The sequence below is a fragment of the Solanum stenotomum genome, chromosome 1, assembly GCF_019186545.1.
Source record: "Solanum stenotomum isolate F172 chromosome 1, ASM1918654v1, whole genome shotgun sequence".
In the NCBI taxonomy this organism is placed as follows: Eukaryota; Viridiplantae; Streptophyta; class Magnoliopsida; order Solanales; family Solanaceae; genus Solanum; species Solanum stenotomum.
In genome coordinates this window covers 3,830,618-3,851,648 of record NC_064282.1, presented here as the reverse complement: position 1 = coordinate 3,851,648, position 21,031 = coordinate 3,830,618, and the positions used below count along the sequence as shown (strand labels likewise).

Sequence of the window (21,031 nt, the reverse complement as noted above, 5' to 3'; positions counted from 1 at the left end):
TGGGGGTGGGTTTTCGGGTGCATGTTTTGAAACTGCCGTTTCAATTTCTAGTATAATAGTTTGAAGGTGGATAGCAGCACTTTCATTTATCTAGATTGCTTACTGTTGGTGGGAGTTCAACAGATATCTCGTGGATGTTGAAGTGCATGCAAGATGGTCTGGACACTGCGTTTATTAAAACTAAAGTGAATAGTGCACATATTGGTGTTCCATTGTCTGCTACTAACAGTAACACGTTATGGAGTTAACTATTAATGACCTTTGGATTTACATATCATGTTACACATATTTCTGTCAATCAATACTTTGAAATAAATTGCCAGTAAACACACGCTTGGAGAAAAAGATTGAGATAGGTTTCGGAAAGGAGCAATAATTTTGAAATTTTAAAGGTCAGAATGTGGGGTACTGGCAATTTTTGAAAAAAAAAGTCATCTGGTACTAGGTGTGTTCCAAATTATCGTTTATTATTATTAACTACTAAATAATTCGAAAGAACACATGGTTATCTTCACAACCATTGACCTGGGACAAAATGACTGCTTATATAGATTTTTGCCAGTTGTAAGTGAGATTAATTTCATGGATCTATTTCTTCTCTAGCATACAACGGGAAAGAGTGCTCCAAAAGAAAGTAGACAAACTAGACTCCCCTGAAATTGAATCCACTAATTATGTCAGCACCAAGTTATAAGAGTACATATTCACAAGTAATAAATATTACTGATAGAGAAACTGCTCAAAACTAATACAAATTGGAAATAATACTTAATCCATTTGCAATTTGTTCAGCCTACCCTTACCCCTCACCCCTCCCTCCACCTCCACAAACCTTATTGGGCAGCTGAGGATCATGACTGGTACAGACTTCAAGCATCTTGCATAATACCACGCCTGTGTCTTAGTCCTATATCAGCAACCTCCTCGACATCCCCCCCATTCAGTAGAGGGATCTCCCCCTCTCCACCCACCTCTACTTCATTATGCCTTTGAAGTACCTCTTCCCCAAAATTATGAAGTCTTCGACCAATCAAATAACGATCATCGCGTATAGAATTGTGGAGATTGGTGAACCATACGTGGAAACGCTTTGCACAGAAACAGAAGAGACTGAAACCAAGGCACCCAATCCAAGCAAATCGGTAAACGGCAGAGTTCACAAGCAAAGGGTAACCTAGTATTGGGAACACACCCCTGGACAAAACGTATGGAACACACAATGCTGTAAGCAGCTTCATGATGATAGGAAGGACTATCTCCCGAAGCACCCAAAATCCTTGCAACCTAGAGAAACCATTCTCCCTCACTCTCTCAAATTTCAGTCGCCAGCTGTCATCCACCAGTGGCATCATATGATCTAGCATAACCTGTTTAGCACAAGTCAAGTTAAGAAATCGGTAGAGTAGATATCGATATGCCAATGTGAAGTAACTAATGTGCATTTATACACACAAAGGGATACTTGGACGCCAAATGACATCCATATTAGTGAACTGCATGGATTGTTAAAAATGTTCCACTAGAAAAAATTCTTGCTATTGCTTCTGGGGGGTATGATTGTTTTCAAACAGCTTTGATCTTAAACATGGAGCAATAGGAGGTCCCAGAGAAAGAATATTTGTCATATAAACAAAGTGAAAACTGAAATCCTGCTCTACAGTGAAAAGTTGTACATCAAATGAGCAATATGCAGAAATCGTGTGGGGGGTTTTGGGGGGGGAGATGCAGATCAATCATGAATTAACAGCCCCACCCCCCAAATGTTTTTTTTGAATAGGCTACAACATATAACAAAAGGGAAAGGAAATGCTCTAGACAAAAAGCATGTAACATCCAAAGATTCAAACCCCCGCGTCAGTCTTATAAAACAGGTAAAACCAAAAGCTCATAATAATGTAAATAAACTATAAGGCACTTACCAGCCTGGTCCAAATCTTTAGAAAGATCAGTCCTAAAGCCCAATCTTGATAAAGAAGGAAGACTGGACTTTCATCAATGGGGACTCGCATTGGCACAATGACCAGAAGTTCAAAAAGCAGTCCAATTAACACGGGAATAATAAATATCTGGAAAGAGAATCAACAAATAAATTAACAGTATGGGGAAAAAAATTGAGGTGCAAGTACTGAACCAAAATGAAAGGTGTAATTACCCATATTGACAACAGTGCAGAACTCTTCAGAACAATGACACACCATTTCCATATTTGGTTCATCAAAGCTGCGACCCTCCTAGTTCTAACTTGATCGATTGAGTACCTCGCTCCAGCAATGGCAGTCCAAATGGCATAACTTCCAATTACAAATGCATACAAATCTGAGAAGTAAAAGCAAGAAAAGGTCAGCGTTTTTATTGCGAGGTGAAGAACAGAAACCAACTGGGCTAGATTGACAGCAATACCATTGCACTTGATTCCATGTGTTATTGGAAGCAACGGGAGGGAATTGAAGAGCGCACGTCCAAGTGAAATCGGTACAATTATGAGGGCAGAATTAAAAAGTAGGAGAGTCATCCACGCCACAACCAGCAACAGCACAATACGGAGCACAAAGGCGTACCTGCTAAAGATGTTTCCAAACAACATAAGACTCTTGCTAAAGCTTTTTTGAGGTGAACTTAGACAGAGTATCACCAATTTATGACTTAAATCACTGGATCCTACAGAAACTAGCAAGACGAGCTATGGCCGAGCATAATAAGCAGTGTAACAGCAATTTTGTCCAACAAACAAAATTAACAAGCAACGGAAAGTTAGTCACATACGAGGGGGTCCAAATGAAAAAAAAAAAAAATGAAGAACGAACACTAAAGATTGAACATTTTTTTCATTTAGAAGTATCACCCTAACTCTGACAAATATCGAGACCCAAAAAGGAACACACTTTATCTACTACAAGGCTACAACAACATACCCAGTGTAATTCCACAAGTGGGTTTGAGAGGGTAGAGTGTACCCAGACCTTGCCCCTACCTCATAGAGGAAGAGAGGCTGTTTCCAAAAGGACATCGGCTCAAGTAACGTACATCTAAACGGGTTTTAAAAATAATACAGAAGTAATAATAGTGAGCGACCTGCGGCAAACAGAATGGATATGACAATTAAGTGGAAAAAACACAAATAAAACAAGTAGGTAACAAATTGGACATTCAATCAAACTGTGATTTATGCTTAATAATGGAGAAGATACTACAATAATCCCTTAGTGGAACTGACTGCACAGTCTACACATGAGTCATGAGTTAGCTAAATACCACTCAACAACAGACACTAGTCCTACATATAATAGCCAATATATCATGAGAGACCAAATTGTTACCTCTCTCAAAAAACAAAAAAAAAGTATTCTATGAAGACTGCCCATTCATAAACTTACCTAGGTTTTTTTTAAAGCTAGGAAGCTTTTAAAAATTAATTTTGTGTTTCACACATTTGGGAAGAGGCTAAATTAGTACACCTTCCATCACAATTTATATTTCTGATCTGTGAAGCCAAAATGTTTGGAACTGTTAATATGATTTATTCTATACAACTCCCACAAATTTTAAGAATACAAAACACATTTAGCTATTCACGTATTAAACTTTGATATGACGTCTTATCAATCAAGCTAAAAACATGTTTTATCAATCAAGCTAAAAACCATCCTTTAACATTTTCCACAACAACTATTATTAGAACACTACTAAACAAAATGAGACCAAATAAAGAATTTCCTCACAAATTAAAAAATTAAAAGCGGATCTTCATCATGTCCTGAAGAAGACCTACACTAATTGGCTTTCAGTGAAGTGACTCAACTTGCCAACATAAGAAATGAATAAATATGTTCATGGTGCAATAAAAACAAAACTAATAAACATGGAGCATTGTTCAACTTACTCAGGATCCGCCTGTTCTTCATTGTCATAGTCTTCTACGAAGTTGGAACTAGCTGCTGCATGCCTAGCTCTGTTATCGGGAGCAAACCCTACCAATGCCCGATCTGGTACACCATGCGGGGCTTGAAATCTGTCCTGCCTTCCTTGGTCACCATTTCCATTCTCTTGTCTACCATTATCCTCAGGTCGGGGCAGTAAGAAATCAGTTAGACCAAGAGACCATCCCACTGCAGTAAACCAATATCGGAGCAGAGATTTGATTGTTGTACGCAACTTAAAATGCTCAATTGCAAAGGGAATACAGATTTGGAAGAGAAGCATATCGGCAGGTATTTCAGTAAATGGATCAGATACACTGCACAAAGAATAACAGTTCTTTAAGTTCACCAAAGGGATGAAAGTTCAAAGCTTGAATCCACATACCACATACATATTGAAACCAAAATCAATAGGAAAAGAGCAGGAAACAATCTTACGAGATATCAAGTGGGAAAATGGATGGAGCCATTCGCATGGCAAGTTTGACAGGCAGATACACGAGCATCACTATTAAGCTTCCATAGACTGCAACTGACAAAAGAACTCGACGAGCATGCTTATGTACAGGATCATCAATCAAATCACGGAACGGGTTGTAGTTGGGATCTGCTGGATCTCGAAGAAAGTAAAGCACCCCATTACGCAGGACCTACAAAAAGAATTGTGGTAAATTAGTAAAAGAAAACAATCCGCAAAATAGAGATGGGAAACAGAGCAAGTCTAATGAAAATTTTACCCCTCGAAGAAGGCTAACAAAGATACTTATTTGTAGCATGTAGACAATCCCTACAACCCAATGAACTAATGAGCTTGCCAATGGAGATACTGAAAAAAATTCCACTCTTTGCGTGATCGACTTCCCAAACATCCTAATGGTGCAAACATCCAGCCACCAGCCACACATCAAAGGGAAAACCCCAAGTTCAATAACAAGGAGGAAAGCAACCTTAATCATAGTCATCAGATGCCTCATAGCTGCTACAAATTGTCTAAAGAGGGAGGGGATGGTTTCTGCAATGGAAGCAATACCATAGAATCTTCCCAGCGTCAAAGGCTCTCCCCTGGTGTACCGGATTAAAGCTACAATCCCAAGGTAAAAAAAGACTAGAGAAAATATAAACATGTAGCCAACAGCAAGAGTTGTAACATCCGAAAGTCTGGATGTTCCAACAGATGACCCTTTCAAAAGATCAGTCGACACTGTTGTGCTGAGATTGTTTGCTGCCACACTCAATTCAGTGGCATTTGCTTTCAACATTTCAGTGACTTGACCAAGTAAACTGCTCTCTTCATTAGCAGTAGGAGTTAAATTCGCAACAGCAATCCATGCACTCTTCAAAGTAATATTGGCCAAGGAAAGTGCTGTTTCAGTAAGTGGCATAACAGTTGATAATACTGGATTGCTTGCAGAGGACAAAATCCAAGACAAATTATAGAGTATAATTCGTCCTAATGAAAAGGGAACAAAGATCACAACTCCAAGAAATATCATATTACTGGCAAGAACCTGCACAGAAGGAAAATCACCATATATCAGTTAACTTCTCATGTTAAGCTTGCAGACAACAGAGTCAGAGAAATAGAAGTACACATCAGGAAAAATATGGTCTTCTGCAGAGCTTAGAGAGTACAAAAATATATTTAATGACTGCATGAGAAAGGTGGCAAGTGAAAGCAAGAACGTACAGTAAATGCATTTTCAACAAGATGAAAAACAGGACCCTGCATGCCAACAAGCTCATCAAAAGGTACATCCTCTGCACCATCAGCATCATCCAAACCATCAAACATCTGTTCAACATGAGCCTCAAGCCGTGCTGCCTGCATCTCCCAACGAGCGGCAACATTTTCTGCATTTCTCCGGATTAACTGACCAGCTCCAGCAATTCCTTGTGCACCATTAGCATCTTCCTCATTTCCATCAGCAGCAAAATTCCTGTTTGCAGGAGCAACAGGTCTTCTTGGAACACGGGCTGCATTTCTGTCCACATCATCTTCCCTGTCAGCTTCCTGGCCCCCAAGTTCGCGCAAATGTCTGAAGTAATCCCTCAATGAAGTTGCCCCAAGAAAGATGAAAACAATGCTAGCAGAGAGTAGAAAGCCATGCAGACAGTCGGTAAGAATGATGGTCGTGGATAAGTGACCCAAGAATAGTCTATGAGCTTCTCCAAAACTTCTAACAAAAGCCAACCGCCATATCCAGAATGTAATGAACGGTATTATGAGCAGCCATACAGAAAGAACAAAGCTAAGACGTAGGAAAAATTGCAGGACATGGCAGGCTTTCATTGCCATCCCAACCACGAATTCTTGAAAAGGGAGCCTGGCCGGAGCGTTCTCAGCATAAACTGGCGAAAATGAGAATGCATGTTTGCATACCTACGTTATAATTAAATAAATTTAGTGAGATACCACCAATAGAGGGATCACCCTAGGTGAGATCAGAAAACAACACACACTTTTCAATGTTAGCTATGTGCTGCAGTATCCAACCACAATCTATTGTGAGAATCATCTATGGTCAATGTTCATAGAAAAAGAATCATTTATGGTCAGTGTTACAGTTATACATTTCTCATATTGATTTAATAAGAATAATTATAAAATTCGAATCACAACTTCAGTTGACGAGTACAAACCACAAAGAAAATCTATGCCTCAATCCCAAAATAAGACCCACTATAAGAATCATCATTATCCATTTCAGTCCATATAGACCTATTTTATTCAATATCCAATAATTTGACGTCATCTAATCCTAAAAATTCTTTATAGTTTTCTATACAAACTTCTAATAGACTATCAATGTTGGATTTGATGTAAACATACCATCAAGACTAAGCTTCACGCCCAATTAACTATTAAAAGTGTGCTCTCTCTAACACTTTAAGCTTTTAGATGAGATGGTCACACTTCAAATCTCACCGCCACCCAAAATAAAAAGAATTTCCACGTGCTTGGCCCATAAAAAGAATCCGGCCCTCACGTGAGGTGGTGTGTTGAGAATATAATTAACTATTAAAAGTGTACTCTCCTTAACAATTTAAACATCAACACTATATGAGTATACTACATGAATAGTAGATTGTACTAAATGAATGAGCTTACAATCTATAGACGGCAAGAAAAATTCTTTCTTTAAGTGTGAAAATCCAGATTATACCTTGGAAAAGAAGACATAAATCTACCAGTAAGAAAAGAAGATGGCAAGAAGACCAAAAAATTTGAAAAGTAATTGTGTTGATCAAGTTAAAAATATATTTGTAGCTACACCCAAACCATGAAATTAGTAGTTAATTAACCTATTAAAATTGAGTTATGAGTTGCATCGAGAAGAGCTTACAAAATTGATATGACCATTTCTACTTTCAGGGAGGTAAAGAACAACAAGCAACAGGTTCAATTATGATTGAAAAACATGTCAGAAAGTTAAGAATCCTTTGGAAGGCCTTGTGTGAGTTAACGAAAAGAAAGAACAACAATACCCACTCCTTTCTCAAGCAAGTCTAATACCCACTGAAGCTTAACTAAAAGCGTCCAAGAATATAGGAGTTTGATAACAATAAAACTTAATCTAAAACAAGAAAATATGGGGAGGGATGGAAAGAGATTAAGCAAATGAACAGATTTCGCATGAAGAACGAACCTCGCATTGGCGAGCGTTACTGTGATTAAGCCATTGAAGTAAACAATCTTGGTGAACATACTTGATACTACCACTGCAAGCACAAGGATACCGGAGAGGATTATCGGCTTCACCAGGGTTCCGACAGATCCGACAAACGTCCTCTTCTTCTTCGTCGTCATCGAACCTACTGGCCAAAGAATTCAAATCTTTACGTGTAACCTGCTCCGTCGACAACCCCGAGGAAGAAGATGCAGACGGCGATGAAGACGAATTGATCGCATCGGCGGAGGAGCGTTCCGCCGGAGAAATTCCACCACCGCCACCACCGTTCGACGCCGGCACCGCCGTTGCGATCTCCATCGACGATTGAACTCACGAGGGATTGATTTGTACCTCCTAGGGTTTTTCTTGAAATCGTGACGATGTGATGGAGCTGTGGTTTGGTCCAAGAAGAGGATCAACAAAATCGTGGACCAAGGACGTCGGTTTATCTTTTATTATTCCTATTTTATCCCTCAAAATTTAGTTATACGCGTCTTTTTTTTTTCAATAATATTTCTTTGTTTCATTTTATTTGAGTCTCGTATTAAAAATTCATTTTAGTAAATTAAGACTGCTTTTTTCTCATAATAATTTTAATATAAAATAATACTATATTTTTAATAGTTTGATTATGTTTTTTAAGAATATGTTAAAATTAATCAAGTAATATAAAATGAAGAAAATACATGTTTTTAGAAAAATTTCTAATAAACTTTTAGTTGATAAAAAAGAGGAGTTTGAGATATAACGCGGCAGAAAGCGATTGATCAAATTGCGTTGGAAGGGTGAAATGTGGGACCCTATGAAATGCATATTTAACATTAGATTTATTTGATTAATTTAAACGTGGATTTCTAGAAACAATCTGGAATATTCATTAAAAAATTATAAAGCAAAGGAACATTTCAACCGTATGTGAAATTCTGTTTTTAATTTATTTTTAAAAAAGTAATTAAATTTTGGATAATAATTTTGTAGTGTTATACAAATGTTATTTTATATTTCAGTTGCAAATTTTAAAAAAACTACAGTTGCAAAAATACTATTATATAATATATCATATGGTTGTTGAAACCAAGATTGGTAATACTCTCTCCGTTCATTTTTTACTTGTCATTTATTTCTGAAATAAATTTTTATTTTTATTTGTCACTTTTAACATATCAATAAAAAATAATATATTTCTTTCATGTTTTACCCCTAACAATCAATACTATTCTTCATTAATTAATAGGGATATTATGATAAAGATCTAATACTAAATATTAATTAATAGGGATATCTTTTTTCACTTTTAAAGATTGTTATACTAGTTAATAGGGGATCCGGCTCTCCTCCATTTCGTCAAATGCACATCTAAATGAGAGACATGTGTCTTATTTAAATTTTAAAGGTCAAGATTATACTACATTAACAAATATTATACCCATAGTTAAGTCAATCAATTTTGGAAAACTACTCCCTAAATGTGGTAAGAACAATATATTCTCTATAAATTTTAATATTCATTAATTTCATTTTATATTTTTATATTGTTGTGATATCATTATATACTGATTTAGTATCAATTTTAATATTTATTAATTTCATTTTATATTGTTGTGGTATCATTATATATTGATTTAGTATCAATTAAGTGAAATTATCAATCTTAATGATACCAATACAATATATGATATTGATTTAGTATAAGTTAAACGAAATTAGTGGGGGTATACAGTATATTTAGTGGGGTATGAATGTAAAAGGATATATGTTTATAATTTTTTCTTTATGGGGTATTTGCTTAATTTCACCTTTAAAATTCAAATATAAAACTAATAAAACCATGATAGTTTAGAAAGTTTTTGATCCATTATTTTTATAAATTATATAAGACAAGTATGAGAGTTTTTCATCAGAAAAATTCTATTTACAGATTAGAGTAATACTAACTCAATTGAATGAGGACTGTTAATTATTCAAAATTTATTATTCAGGTCCCTCTTTTGATTTTCATTGGGCCAATACTTTGGGCCTCTCATCCCGCAATCTAAACAGGCTATAACTTTGTCTGTCTAACTTGAACAGCAGTTTTTGGGCCCAATCATTACTAACTTATGGTCTATTTTCAATTTAGTACAAATTCTACTCTACCAAACTAAGATCTGCTTGGATTGGATATTTGGTAAATGAGGCTAATCAAGATGTCATTTCCCATTATTGAAGAAGATCGCATAGCAAGAAGAGGGCCTATACTTGATTCAAAATTTATTATTTTTATTTATTTGATGAATTTTTAACATATATAGTTTGAATCAAAATTATTGGATTTGATTGAATCAAGTCATCAATACTTTATTATTGAACATCTATACAACAACATAACCAATGTATTCTACTCTGGCACGTTTTTAATATATGTAGTCACCTCAATAAGTCGTAAAACCTCATTCATTTTCTATTTGAAGTTGATGTATAAAATTAAAAGAGATAACATACTTTATATGGTTAACTTAACTATCTATGAAATATTCTGACAAGTTTAAGGGATTGACTATGCAGTCAAAAATAGTGAAAATTTTATACATAACATTTATAGAACTAATAATTATAAGTTATGACATTATTTTTTATCTTTCAAGTTTTAACAATAAACAATTACGGGTTATAACATATTACATAAATTAAAAAAGGATTTAAAAAAAATGTGAAATACAAATTTGTTTTTTAAAAAAAAAACATTAAAAACGGAAATGTAATTAACAGAAAATTTGAAAATCTTAATGATAATTAATAGGAGGCATAAAATTAGGAAAGATATAACAAAAAAAATATTCATTTTCATTGTTTAGCTCAAGATAGTTATTGCCATTTTCTCTCACTTGTTAATTGTCTTTCAAACAGTTTTTTTTTTACAGTATTTGTAACTTTCTCTTTCTCTCAATATTCTCTCTGCTTCGTCTTCATTTTGCTCTATTAGGAAAAAAAATTAGTTCATAAAGTATGGTGGTCGATGAGATCCTTCAGATTAGTGTTTATTTAGAATTTTTTTTTTGTATTGGCTATGTAAATAATACTGTGTAATTTTTTTCTATTCAGTGACAATGCGATGAATTTGTGAATGAATATTTTCTAATTATATATTAATAAAATGTTAAAAATTTGATATGGGAAAAGGCTACTGGAAAATGCAATGAATTTTGCGAATGAATACTAATTAAATATGAATTTTGTATAATATTTTTACTGATTAATTTGTGAATGAATACTGATTTAAAATGTCTACAACTAAATTTCTTCATTCTTTGTATGAACCATTATTAATTTTTTTATATGACTCTGGTATAAAAATTGACGTAGATTTTGTATGAAATTCGTATAATAGTAAGATCAAATTTGTATAAAAATTTATATTTTTTATGGCACGAATTTGGTATGATTCAATTTTCATTTTTGGCATCATATTGGTATGGAATTGTGCATAATAGTGGGATGAAATTGGTATACTTAATAAAAGACAATTACCAGTTATAAATTGTATGATTTTGTATTCTTTTTGGCATGAATCTGGTATGAATCAGTGTTTCCTTTTGACATGAAATAAATATAAAAAGTATGCATAAAAATGGTATATTGATATAACATATATATAAAATTTATTTGTACTTTTGTATCCTGTAATACTAACACAATAATTTATGATGGAACAGAAAAATATGCAATTCAAAAAATATCGGAGCATAAATTATTGTTGTCTGGTTCAAAAAGAATTGTAGGGAGACCACAACTTGAACGCTGGAAAGGGTTTGCTAATGTGAAATTCAAGAGGTCTAAGGTTATGTGCAGTACATGTTGTCGGGAGGGACACAACAAGAAGATATGTTCAAATTACCCTGCTCAAAAAAAGACGTAATTTATTTTTACTTTGTTTTAGTTGTTTTACTGTGGCAAACTTATGTTTTGATTTATTTAGTCTTTTAAGTCAATGAATTATAATTTCAGAACATTTATTATTTGTACTAGTTAATCATTTATGTATTAAGTGTTTTTCAAATGTATAGTCAAAAACTAGGTAATGTTGATATGCAATTGATATCGACCGAAAAAATTAAGTCAAATCTTAGTATGAAATAGGTATCATTTGGTATCCAACTGAAATCCCAGTGGTAAAATTGAAAAAACAACATGTAATTGAGATTTCAACTGAAATAGCTAACTGAAAACTAGTTAATGTTGCATCTAGTTTTGGTATTGACCTGGTATCAAGGCAAGTAATTGAGATTTCAACCGAATTAGATAACCTAAAACTAGTTAATGTTATACCCAATTGGTATACATTTGGTATCTAACTGATATCCAATTGAAAAATTTGAATAAAAAATATGTAATTGAGATTTCAACTAAATTAATCAACCTAAAACTAGTTAATTTGTACCCAATCAGTGTGCATTTGGTATCGAACTAATCTCATTGGAAAAATTGAAAAAAAAAAAACATGTAATTGAGATCTCAAATGAATTAGTCAGCCTAAAAACAAGTTAACTTTGTATCCAATTGGTATACATTTTGTATCCAACTGATATCCCATTGAAAATTGAAAAACCAACATGTAATTGAGATTTCAACTGCATTAGTCAGCCTAAAATAAGTTAATGTTGTATCCAATTGGTATACTTTTGGTATCCAAGTGATATCCTATTGGAAAAATTGAAAAACAAACATGTAATTGAGATTTCAATCAAATTAGACAACCTAAAACAAGTTAATGTTGTATTCAATTGGTATCTATTTGGTATCCAACATATATCCCACTAGAAAACGAAAAAAAAATGTAATAGATATTTCAACCAAACTAGATAACATAAAACAAGTTAATGTTGTATCCAATTTGTATACACTTGATATCCAAAGCATGTTCTTTTGCTATGCGCGGTCCATCATTTTCCTATTTGTATCCGACTTGTTGAAAAATTAATGCTAACACCATATGAAATTGGTATCCATGTGAAAAAATTAAGTATAACAATATATGTTTTTACACTCAATATAAAACATACTTTTGATTTTCAAAAATCATGAACGAAATTAATAAATTTTGTTTAATACTAAGCATTTATGCATAGTATATATTGTTGTCAAAAACTGGAAATAAATAAATAAACGACATCCTAAAATATAAACGTGGAATGAAAGTCTAAGTCGATCATTTGTATAACAATTGATCTCCTTGGTCTTGGTGCAGGATAATAGGTAGTATCCAGAGCTTGTTCTTTTGCTATGTGCGGTCCATCATTTTCCCTTTTCTCTTTTGTCCCTTTCGATTTTGAGGAGTTGCAATTTTCTTTGCTTCTTTTTTCTTTTCCTTTAATGCGCTTTGTTTCTTCTTGTGAGGGGTAACACTCTTGTTCGCCGGATTTGCATTTTTGTTGGTCGAAGACGTTTGAGTCAAGTTGTTAAAAGATGGAGCCTCAATTTCAATATTAGAACTCGCTTCTACGAATATGAGCTCTTTCTAAGTGTATGCTCATCTTTTTTTGAAAAGCCTAAAATCTTGATTCTTAGTATTGTGAAAAAGATTTGGCCTTTCTTTTGAGTGTACAACGAAGAAAATTGATTATGGCGAGAGAGATGATTTACTATTTCTAAGAAGAAGAATGAAGACGTGACAGAGAATTTTTTACCTTTGAACGTTGGGGTGGTGGGGTGTTGTTTTGGTGTGTGAGAAAGAGAGAAACGTGGTGATGGGGATGACTTATGACAGTAAAAAAAAAAAAAAACATAATATCAATGTAATATTATGTGTGAAAGGTAACAAAATCCCTAAAAAAGGTTATAGATAATCATTGATTCTCTCTTATTAATTGTATTTATATCACCTATTAATTAAAATATAATTATATTAGACTAATTATTTAATAAAGTGCAGTTTAATTGATTTTAAACAAAAAATGATCTGTTATAACTTGAAATTAAAATGTTATANTATTTCTATTTGAAGTTGATGTATAAAATTAAAAGAGATAACATACTTTATATGGTTAACTTAACTATCTATAAAATATTCTGACAAGTTTAATGGATTGACTGTGCAGTCAAAAATATTTGTGAATTATTTTTTATTTTAAATAATTTGCATTGGGCCAAACTTTTGGGCCGCAGCCTTCAATTTAGGCGGGCCATTAGTTCTGTCTCTGTCTAACTTCCATACCAGTAATTGGACCCAATGATGACAATTTATGGTCTATTTTCATTGTAGTACAAAATCATACTCTACCAAACTTAGAAAACGAAATGTGGTTGGACATTTAGCTATTCAACATGTCATTTCCCATTATTATTAAGATAATAAAGAAGATTAGGTAGCAAGAGGACCCATAATAGATTTGATTTACTGGTTCTAAGTTTGTTATTCATACTTATTAGTGTTTTTAAAAAAAATTATAAAGAGTGTGAGTCAAAATTATTGAATTCAGATGAATCGATAAAATACACATTAAAAAATTATATTTATAGGGTGATCAACAATTATATCGATCAAACTGATAATTTAGTACAGAGCATCTATTTGTAATTCAACTTAACCTTATGTCACAAGAATATAAATATGGTGATGTGTTGATGATGACTTCATTGACTTTGTGCATTGCAAATTGGCGTACTCAACTTTTGGCAATTCCTTATTGCACAAGCTTGGAGAAGTGAAAGCAACACCAATATTAAGTGTGTTTTGGTGGGAGAAAATATTTTCATACTTCTTTTCATTTTCATAATTAGTTGGTTAAAATGTTTGATATTTTATTTTATGAAAAAAAATTCTTTAAAAAAAAAAAACGATCTTTCAAGTAAGAGCTAGGAAAAATAAGTTTTATAAATGACATTTCAAACCTATTTTTTCATTTCCACACTCCAATCACCCCAACACCCATTGACAACAACCCCACTATGACACCCCTTACCTCTCATTTCCCTGCCTCATAATTTTTTAGATTACATATAAATGTAATTGAGATAATATATTTTGCTTACTTATCAAACACCAGCAAATAAGGGGTGCGAAACACACCCTAAGAAAACAAATTGTTAGAGGATGGTTAACCACTTATTACCTATCTTATTTAGGATAGAATTGAAAAGTTAAAGAAGAAAATCTATTGTTTTGCTCGTGATTACATCACGTGCTTTATATACTAGTTGTGGTGTTTTACCTAAAGAGGGAATGGTATCGTTTTAAGGCAATGCACGTGAATTTGATCATTCCTCATTTGGTTGCTTCATTATTTGCATAGAAATTGATTACAAATTAATTAATATCTCAACAATTAAAATTTCATTGACCATATATGAAATTAATTAAAAAATGATGCATGGTAAAAGCAAAAGTAGCAATTATCCTAACAATTAAACAAATATAGTTAGTGTAGTTGGTGCACTAAGTGATGATTAGCTCTCCTCATAAGTCATAACCCACTAAGGTAAGTGATACTTTTCCTATATTATAATTAACCAAATAGAATAAATATGATTAAAAGCTATAATTAATAAAGATCAAAGTAACACAACGGACGAGGAAAAAGAGAAAATCATGATCTCCAATTTGATACCTTTACTAAGAAAAAGGGTCCACAAAATGTTATTTTTCTAAACAAAGGCAAGACAAGATGCTTCTTTTATTTTTAGCCTTTAAATACAAAGGAAAATAATATAGAATATAGTATTAACATATAGGGACAAAATCATTATGCAACAATCAATTATCTTGACCTCTATTTATGTCACAAACTACTCAATATGTAATGAATTAAAAGTGAAAATAGATTGCCTATTTGGCCTCCCAGGCTTATATTACTGATGGGAATTGTAAAGTGTTACTCTTTAAAGGTTAAGTATTACAAAATTATATTTACTGCTTAAATGATCCTCAAAATTAACTAGATAAAGAGATGTTGAATGACTATTTTCACAAATTCTCACAAAGTATAGTTGTGTTTTCAACACTTCTCTCGATTTTTTAATAAGAGTCACATGTTCTTACAAGAGTTTGAGACCGCTAGCTGAATTTAATTAGTCAAGTAGATGAGTGTTTTTAAGACCATTAATAATTTAGGGAAGTTGAATTTAGAAACGTTTTCAATACTTGTCTCTATAGAAAAATTAGTAAATTTGTCATTATAATGTGAGAATTAGTTTCTTATCGTGTATTTTTTTGATAAGTTGTACGTTACGAAAGAATTAAAAGATTTTGTGATAGTATTATAGCAACAAAATAAAAGTAGAATTTATGAGTGTAGTTGTCATGTAAGGTTAATATTGAATGGAGATGTTAGTACAGTAGTGTATATACCTTGCATGTCTTGAAAGAGTAACATTATTAGAGAGCAACAACTGTTGTTTGTTAAAATGGTTCCATACATGGCCCCTCCAATTAAAACTTTATCTCACTCTACTTTTTTACCCTTGTGCCAAAGTGAAGGTGACCCACATATATACTGTATTTGTTTCATTTCACTTCCCAAGTGCGTAAACTTGTCGGTGGAAATTTTTGTGCTTCCATTTTTCACAGCTACTCATTTTTTATTTATATATATATAAGTTTCTTCTTGTTTGTAGTGACTACGTTACTTTCAAGAATACTCTGTTGTTACATTATCAGTGACTGGTGCATGCTAGATTGAGCTTCTTGGTGAGTTTTGTTATTCTTCATTGTTACTCTCATTTGCATATTTTGTTCCCCTTTAAATGTTCTGTCCGTAGTTATGTTGAATTTTACAGTACGATTGCCTTTTGCTAAAACAAGATTATGAATTTTGAAAATTCCCCTGACAACCCACACCCAAAAAGGGGTGGGGTGGTGGTTGAAAATGGAAACTTGTTGCTCATACAAGATTATGAAACTTGTTGGAAATTCACATTTCTTATTTCTTTAAATGTTTATTTCTTGTTGTGTCCGTTTTATTATGGAACTGTAGAATGAATTTTACAGTAGGACTGCCTTTTATTCTGTGTTTTTTTCACTTTTGCTAAAACAAGATTATGAATTTGGGGGGTTAATGTTATGTTGAAAATTTCTCTCTACTCTGACAACCCACACCCAAAAAAGGGGTTTGGGGTGGGTGGTGGTTGAAAATGGAAACTTGTGAAAAATTCTTAAAATTTTAGATGATTGGGGTTGGTCAAGGGGTGGTGGTTGGGGGTGTCGGAGAAAATGAGCTTGGAATGAATGCCCTTGTTTTCTTTACATTCACTAGGTTAGTAATTTTACTTGGCCGCTCAATAGTATGGGTGGCCTAAAGCCGAACTTCAATGAGAAGGCTTTAGTGTGAAACTTGCAAAAACTGATACTAGTAATTTAGATATTTTTTTTCTTACCATCATCTCTCTTTTAAAAGAAACTTATTAACCGTATTATTCTAATTGTTTGTCCATAGCCTTTATAGTGCTCATAAATGATTAAAGAAGATGCCAAATGACTGAAATTCGATTATTTGTTTTTTGTTTATTATTCTTTTTCATCTGCATTCTGGAAATTCTTAAAAATTCATTACTGAATTTGATGATGGTGACAGTAAATCATGGACCAGAAGTCATGGTTATGGTCGAAGAAACGATCTTCAGAGAAGACAATTGTTTCAATCACCAAATCTGATCATTCTGCTAAAGGAAATGGAATGGAGGTACTTAAACATTGTCTCTTAACTGTCAATTATTCGTAGTAAACTGCATCTGCATATTGTTGTACAATTTGTGGATAATTTTGACATAAATGTATGCCTACGGTTAGGAAAAAAGGCTTGAGTTTTTCCCAATTGATTTCTGGGTTTTCTATAACATTGCTATTCCTTGGTCGATCTATTGGATCATTTTGCTAAAAATAAATTAATTGTGTTCAGGAACAGACAGTTCCAAATGAAACCGAATATTTGGAGCAATCGTTGAAAATCTTAGATGAGAAGTTAGCAACCGCGCTCAGTGAGTCTAATTCTAAAGATGAGCAATTGATAAAGGCTGCAGAAATGGAACAAGAAGCTATTGCAGGTAACAACTTTGTTTCTTCGTTTTTCCAGTATTGTTCATGCACATTTTTCTCAGTTTACGTTCTCTCCGTTTCTCTTAAGCTTAAAGTTCAATTCTAAATGAGCTAGTTTACTTCTAAGACATGAAATGCTATTTCAGGTCAGAAGAAAGCCGAAGCTGAAGTACTTTGCCTTAAAAAGGAACTCGATGAAGCGGTACACCAGAGAGAAGCTGCTAATGAAAGGATAATGCACTTGAACACAGCCCTGAAAGATCACATGCAGCAATTAGCTTCTCTCAGGGAAGATGACGAGCAAAAAATACGTGATGCTGAAATGAGGACATCAAAAGAATTTGAGAAGGCGCTCAAAAAGTTAGAGGAAAAATTAGCAGAAACAAATAAAAGGCATGCTAATTTGACTCTTGAGAATTGTCATCTGAATAAGGTCCTTCTTGTGAAGGGGCAGATAATTGAAGAACTAACCAAGAGCGGTGTACAGGCGGAAGCAGAGTTTAATGCACTAATGTCGAGGTTAGATTCTGTTGAGAAAGAAAATTCTTTCTTGAGGTACGAATTTCAGATGCTTGAGAGGGAGTTCCATATTCGGAATGAAGAGGTGGAATTCAGCCACCGCTCTTTGGACGCCTCACATAAGCAGCATCTTGAGAATGTGAAGAAAATTAGAAAATTGGAAGCAGATTGTCAAAGATTGCGTCTTCTAACTCGCAAGCGGCTTCCAGGTCAAGTTGCATTGTCAAAGGTTAAGAATGAAATTGAAATGCAAGAAAAAAATCAGACTGTCATTAGGAGGAGGAAGTCTGATCCTCCAACTGGAGGTTTAATTCCTAAGGACAGAGCCCCGGAAGGCCATCATGACATTCTCCGTAAAGAGATAAATTGTTTGGTCGAAAGTATGTGCAATCTGGAGGGAGAGAACAGAGTTTTGAAAGAATTGTTAGCTAGGAAAGAAGTTGAGATTCGCCAGGGTGGGCATCATCTTGGATTAGTTTCTTCTCTTAAGGGTTCCAAAGAGCTGGCCCTGGCTAGTCCACTATCATATGAAACTTCCTCAATATCAAGTTATGACACGAGCAAGAGAGATGAAAGTGTTTGCTCAAAAATGAATGGGGTTTCTGAGATGTGTCTGATGGATGATTTTGTTGAAATGGAGAAACTTGCAATAGTTGCTGTTGATTCTACAATGGGGAGTTCTTATCCTCCCTCAGATGCAAGTCTCACTTTATCAGACTCCTCGAGAATAGAAACACATGGAAATCAGACGGACTCAAATGGTAAGGAACTAGTTCCAGTGGGACCAGGTGATTCAAATGAAGCAATGGCGAAGAGATCCTCCAATTGGCTTCATGATATCTTGAAAATAATCATGGAGCAAAGCCGTGTCTCAAAAAAAGGCGCCAATGAGCTGATAGAGGACATTAGAGTTGCTTCATACAATGTAATCCCTCCACATACCTGGGCAGGTCATTCTGAACTGCTTCCCATCAGTGGTTACATTACTTGGAAATCTCCAGTGACATCTCCTAAGATGCTACGTTCAACAACCGAACTGGAGAAGACGCGTCCTATCCTCCAAGAAGAAAATGAAGGACTGAAAGCTGAGATGAACAGTATGAAGTCCTCAAACAATGATGTACAAGGCAAGCTACAGGTAGCGAGGAACAAGTGCAAAAACTTGGCAAGTGAACTTCAGCAATCACAACAAATTATTGAAGGCCTACAAGCTGAACTGGAAACAGCCAAAGAATCCAAAAGAATGATGGAGGATCTTATCGAAAATCAGAAATCAATCAATGATGATCTTGACACCCAGCTTAGTGTGACTAGAGTTAAACTAAATGAAATGCTTTCAAAGCTATCTTCTCTTCAAATAGAATTGGAAGATAGAAGTCACTGTTGCGAAGAGCTGGAAGGAACTTGTCTTGAGCTTCAACTCCAACTTGAAAGGTATGCATCACTTGTCACTTTGTATTCCTTAGTTAGTACTAGTTCTTTAAAGAATAAAGGGTCTAACTTCTCTAATATCTGATTGACAGTTTAACTGGCAAAACAATTTCTGTGGATGGTGTGGATCAAGAAAAAGGGCTCCAGCAAACTGTGAGTTCCTCTTCTGCCAATTTGAGTTTTTCTTTTGTGTCACTCTTGTCTAGTTACAACATCCATTCCGCCCTCCCCATCCCCGATAGGCAGCGATGACATTGTTTTCCTCTCCATGTTCTTTCATCTATATATGTGTGACCTCAACCCTAGTAAACTCTTAGTTCTTTAGCTGCCTTAACGGCTGAAGCATTTAGTGACCGAGTATTGGAACTTGTATGATATTGGGCATCCACTCAAAATAGATTTCAGTCAACTGTTGCATGTCGTAAGTAGCAGCACTGCTATGGATATATTATGCAAGATCAAGTAAGGGATTAAAACTTAATTTGATTGCCAAAGGCCTAAAACTAGTGGTAGTATTTTAAGTGTTAAAGGGACTGCTATAATTTGTCGAACTTAATAACTAATTGCTAGCCCATGAATAAATCCGTGCTATATATGATTACAAATTGGTTGCATTAATACTATTTCCATACCTTATCAATGATACTTCCAATGAAAAGAATCATGGAGAATGCTATGTTGTACTTATCTACTGTGTCATGTAGAGAAATGATTGTTCAAATTGGCAGGGCTGGGAGATAAATGCTGCCTCTGCAAAGTTGGCTGAGTGTCAAGAGACTATAATGAACCTAGGAAAGCAAATTAAGGCCCTAGCTTTGCCTCCAACTGAAAATACAGTTGGTGACACTAATGCCAGCAGTAAGAAAATGAGGAAACACATGTCTTTACTTGATCGGATGCTTACTGAGGATGACGTGGAAAAGGAGAACCTTGACTCTCCCAACGCAGAAGAACCTCAAAGAACCATTGATACAGTTCTCGCGACGCAAAGCCCACAGCCTGAAGCTAATACTCCCAATATGGGAACTATGGTAACTTTGCCAAGCAAGAAGCCAGGGGTGAATTTTCTGAGGAAACTTTTGCTTAGGAAGAAGTATGGAAGAAGCAAGAAAAGAGCCTTTCCTTTAGCCATTGAAGCTTTCTAGTCGTGCAAGAATCGGGTTTTTACTTCTCAGTATGCAGTTTTTAGTTTGATCAACACATTATGTACATAGATATATGTATCTTTTTGTAAGGTATGCATCTGCAGCCTGGATATTGACTACTTCAGTTACTTACCTTCATGGATTTTTTTGAGTGTGCTCTGTATGTACTTATGTAATAAAAGCCTCTGATCATTTGCTTAATGTTGCAAGAACCTTTTTTAAGCCGAAGGTTTATCGGAAACAACCTCTTTATTTCTATGAGGTAGGGGGTAAGGTTTGCATACACTCTTAGGGCCTGTTTGGCCATGCGATATGGTATCATGATATGGAATCATGAGATGA

General features: G+C 34.3%; 2 protein-coding genes across 3 annotated transcripts; one reads left to right on the top strand and one right to left on the bottom strand.

The window, feature by feature from the left end:
- Nucleotides 1-653: 653 nt before the first annotated feature.
- On the bottom strand, nucleotides 654-8,042 carry LOC125853892 (probable E3 ubiquitin ligase SUD1). 2 transcript variants are annotated; one of them, XM_049533643.1, is made up of 9 exons: nucleotides 7,565-8,042; nucleotides 5,605-6,297; nucleotides 4,655-5,425; nucleotides 4,356-4,567; nucleotides 3,881-4,234; nucleotides 2,401-2,561; nucleotides 2,153-2,316; nucleotides 1,920-2,066; nucleotides 654-1,367 (listed from the first exon to the last, which is right to left on the bottom strand). In XM_049533643.1, the coding sequence occupies exons 1-9, from the start codon at nucleotides 7,904-7,906 to the stop codon at nucleotides 870-872; spliced, it is 3,342 nt and encodes a 1,113-aa protein (XP_049389600.1). In that variant the 5' UTR covers nucleotides 7,907-8,042; the 3' UTR covers nucleotides 654-869. The 2 variants fall into 2 exon arrangements, with proteins under 2 accessions (XP_049389600.1, XP_049389601.1); XM_049533644.1 differs by having other exon boundaries at nucleotides 2,401-2,558.
- Nucleotides 8,043-16,145: 8,103 nt separating this feature from the next.
- LOC125871832 (filament-like plant protein 7) lies at nucleotides 16,146-20,890 on the top strand. The gene is made up of 6 exons (XM_049552518.1): nucleotides 16,146-16,250; nucleotides 17,134-17,241; nucleotides 17,458-17,602; nucleotides 17,741-19,547; nucleotides 19,637-19,697; nucleotides 20,273-20,890. Exons 2-6 carry the CDS (start codon nucleotides 17,140-17,142, stop codon nucleotides 20,687-20,689), a joined length of 2,532 nt encoding a protein of 843 aa, XP_049408475.1. The 5' UTR covers nucleotides 16,146-16,250; nucleotides 17,134-17,139; the 3' UTR covers nucleotides 20,690-20,890.
- The last annotated feature ends 141 nt before the right edge of the window (nucleotides 20,891-21,031 follow it).

Excerpts from the sequence above, each read along its gene's own strand:
- LOC125853892 (XM_049533643.1), bottom strand. The coding sequence starts at position 7,906 with ATGGAGATCGCAACGGCGGTGCCGGCGTCGAACGGTGGTGGCGGTGGT. Across the intron at positions 5,426-5,604 it reads TTGTTGAAAATGCATTTACT|GTTCTTGCCAGTAATATGAT; the intron begins GTACGTTCTTGC and ends CCTTCTGTGCAG. Across the intron at positions 2,562-3,880 it reads GAAGAACAGGCGGATCCTGA|CAGGTACGCCTTTGTGCTCC; the intron begins GTAAGTTGAACA and ends AAACATCTTTAG.
- LOC125871832 (XM_049552518.1), top strand. The coding sequence starts at position 17,140 with ATGGACCAGAAGTCATGGTTATGGTCGAAGAAACGATCTTCAGAGAAG. Across the intron at positions 17,603-17,740 it reads GGAACAAGAAGCTATTGCAG|GTCAGAAGAAAGCCGAAGCT; the intron begins GTAACAACTTTG and ends ATGCTATTTCAG. Across the intron at positions 19,698-20,272 it reads AAAAAGGGCTCCAGCAAACT|GGCTGGGAGATAAATGCTGC; the intron begins GTGAGTTCCTCT and ends TCAAATTGGCAG.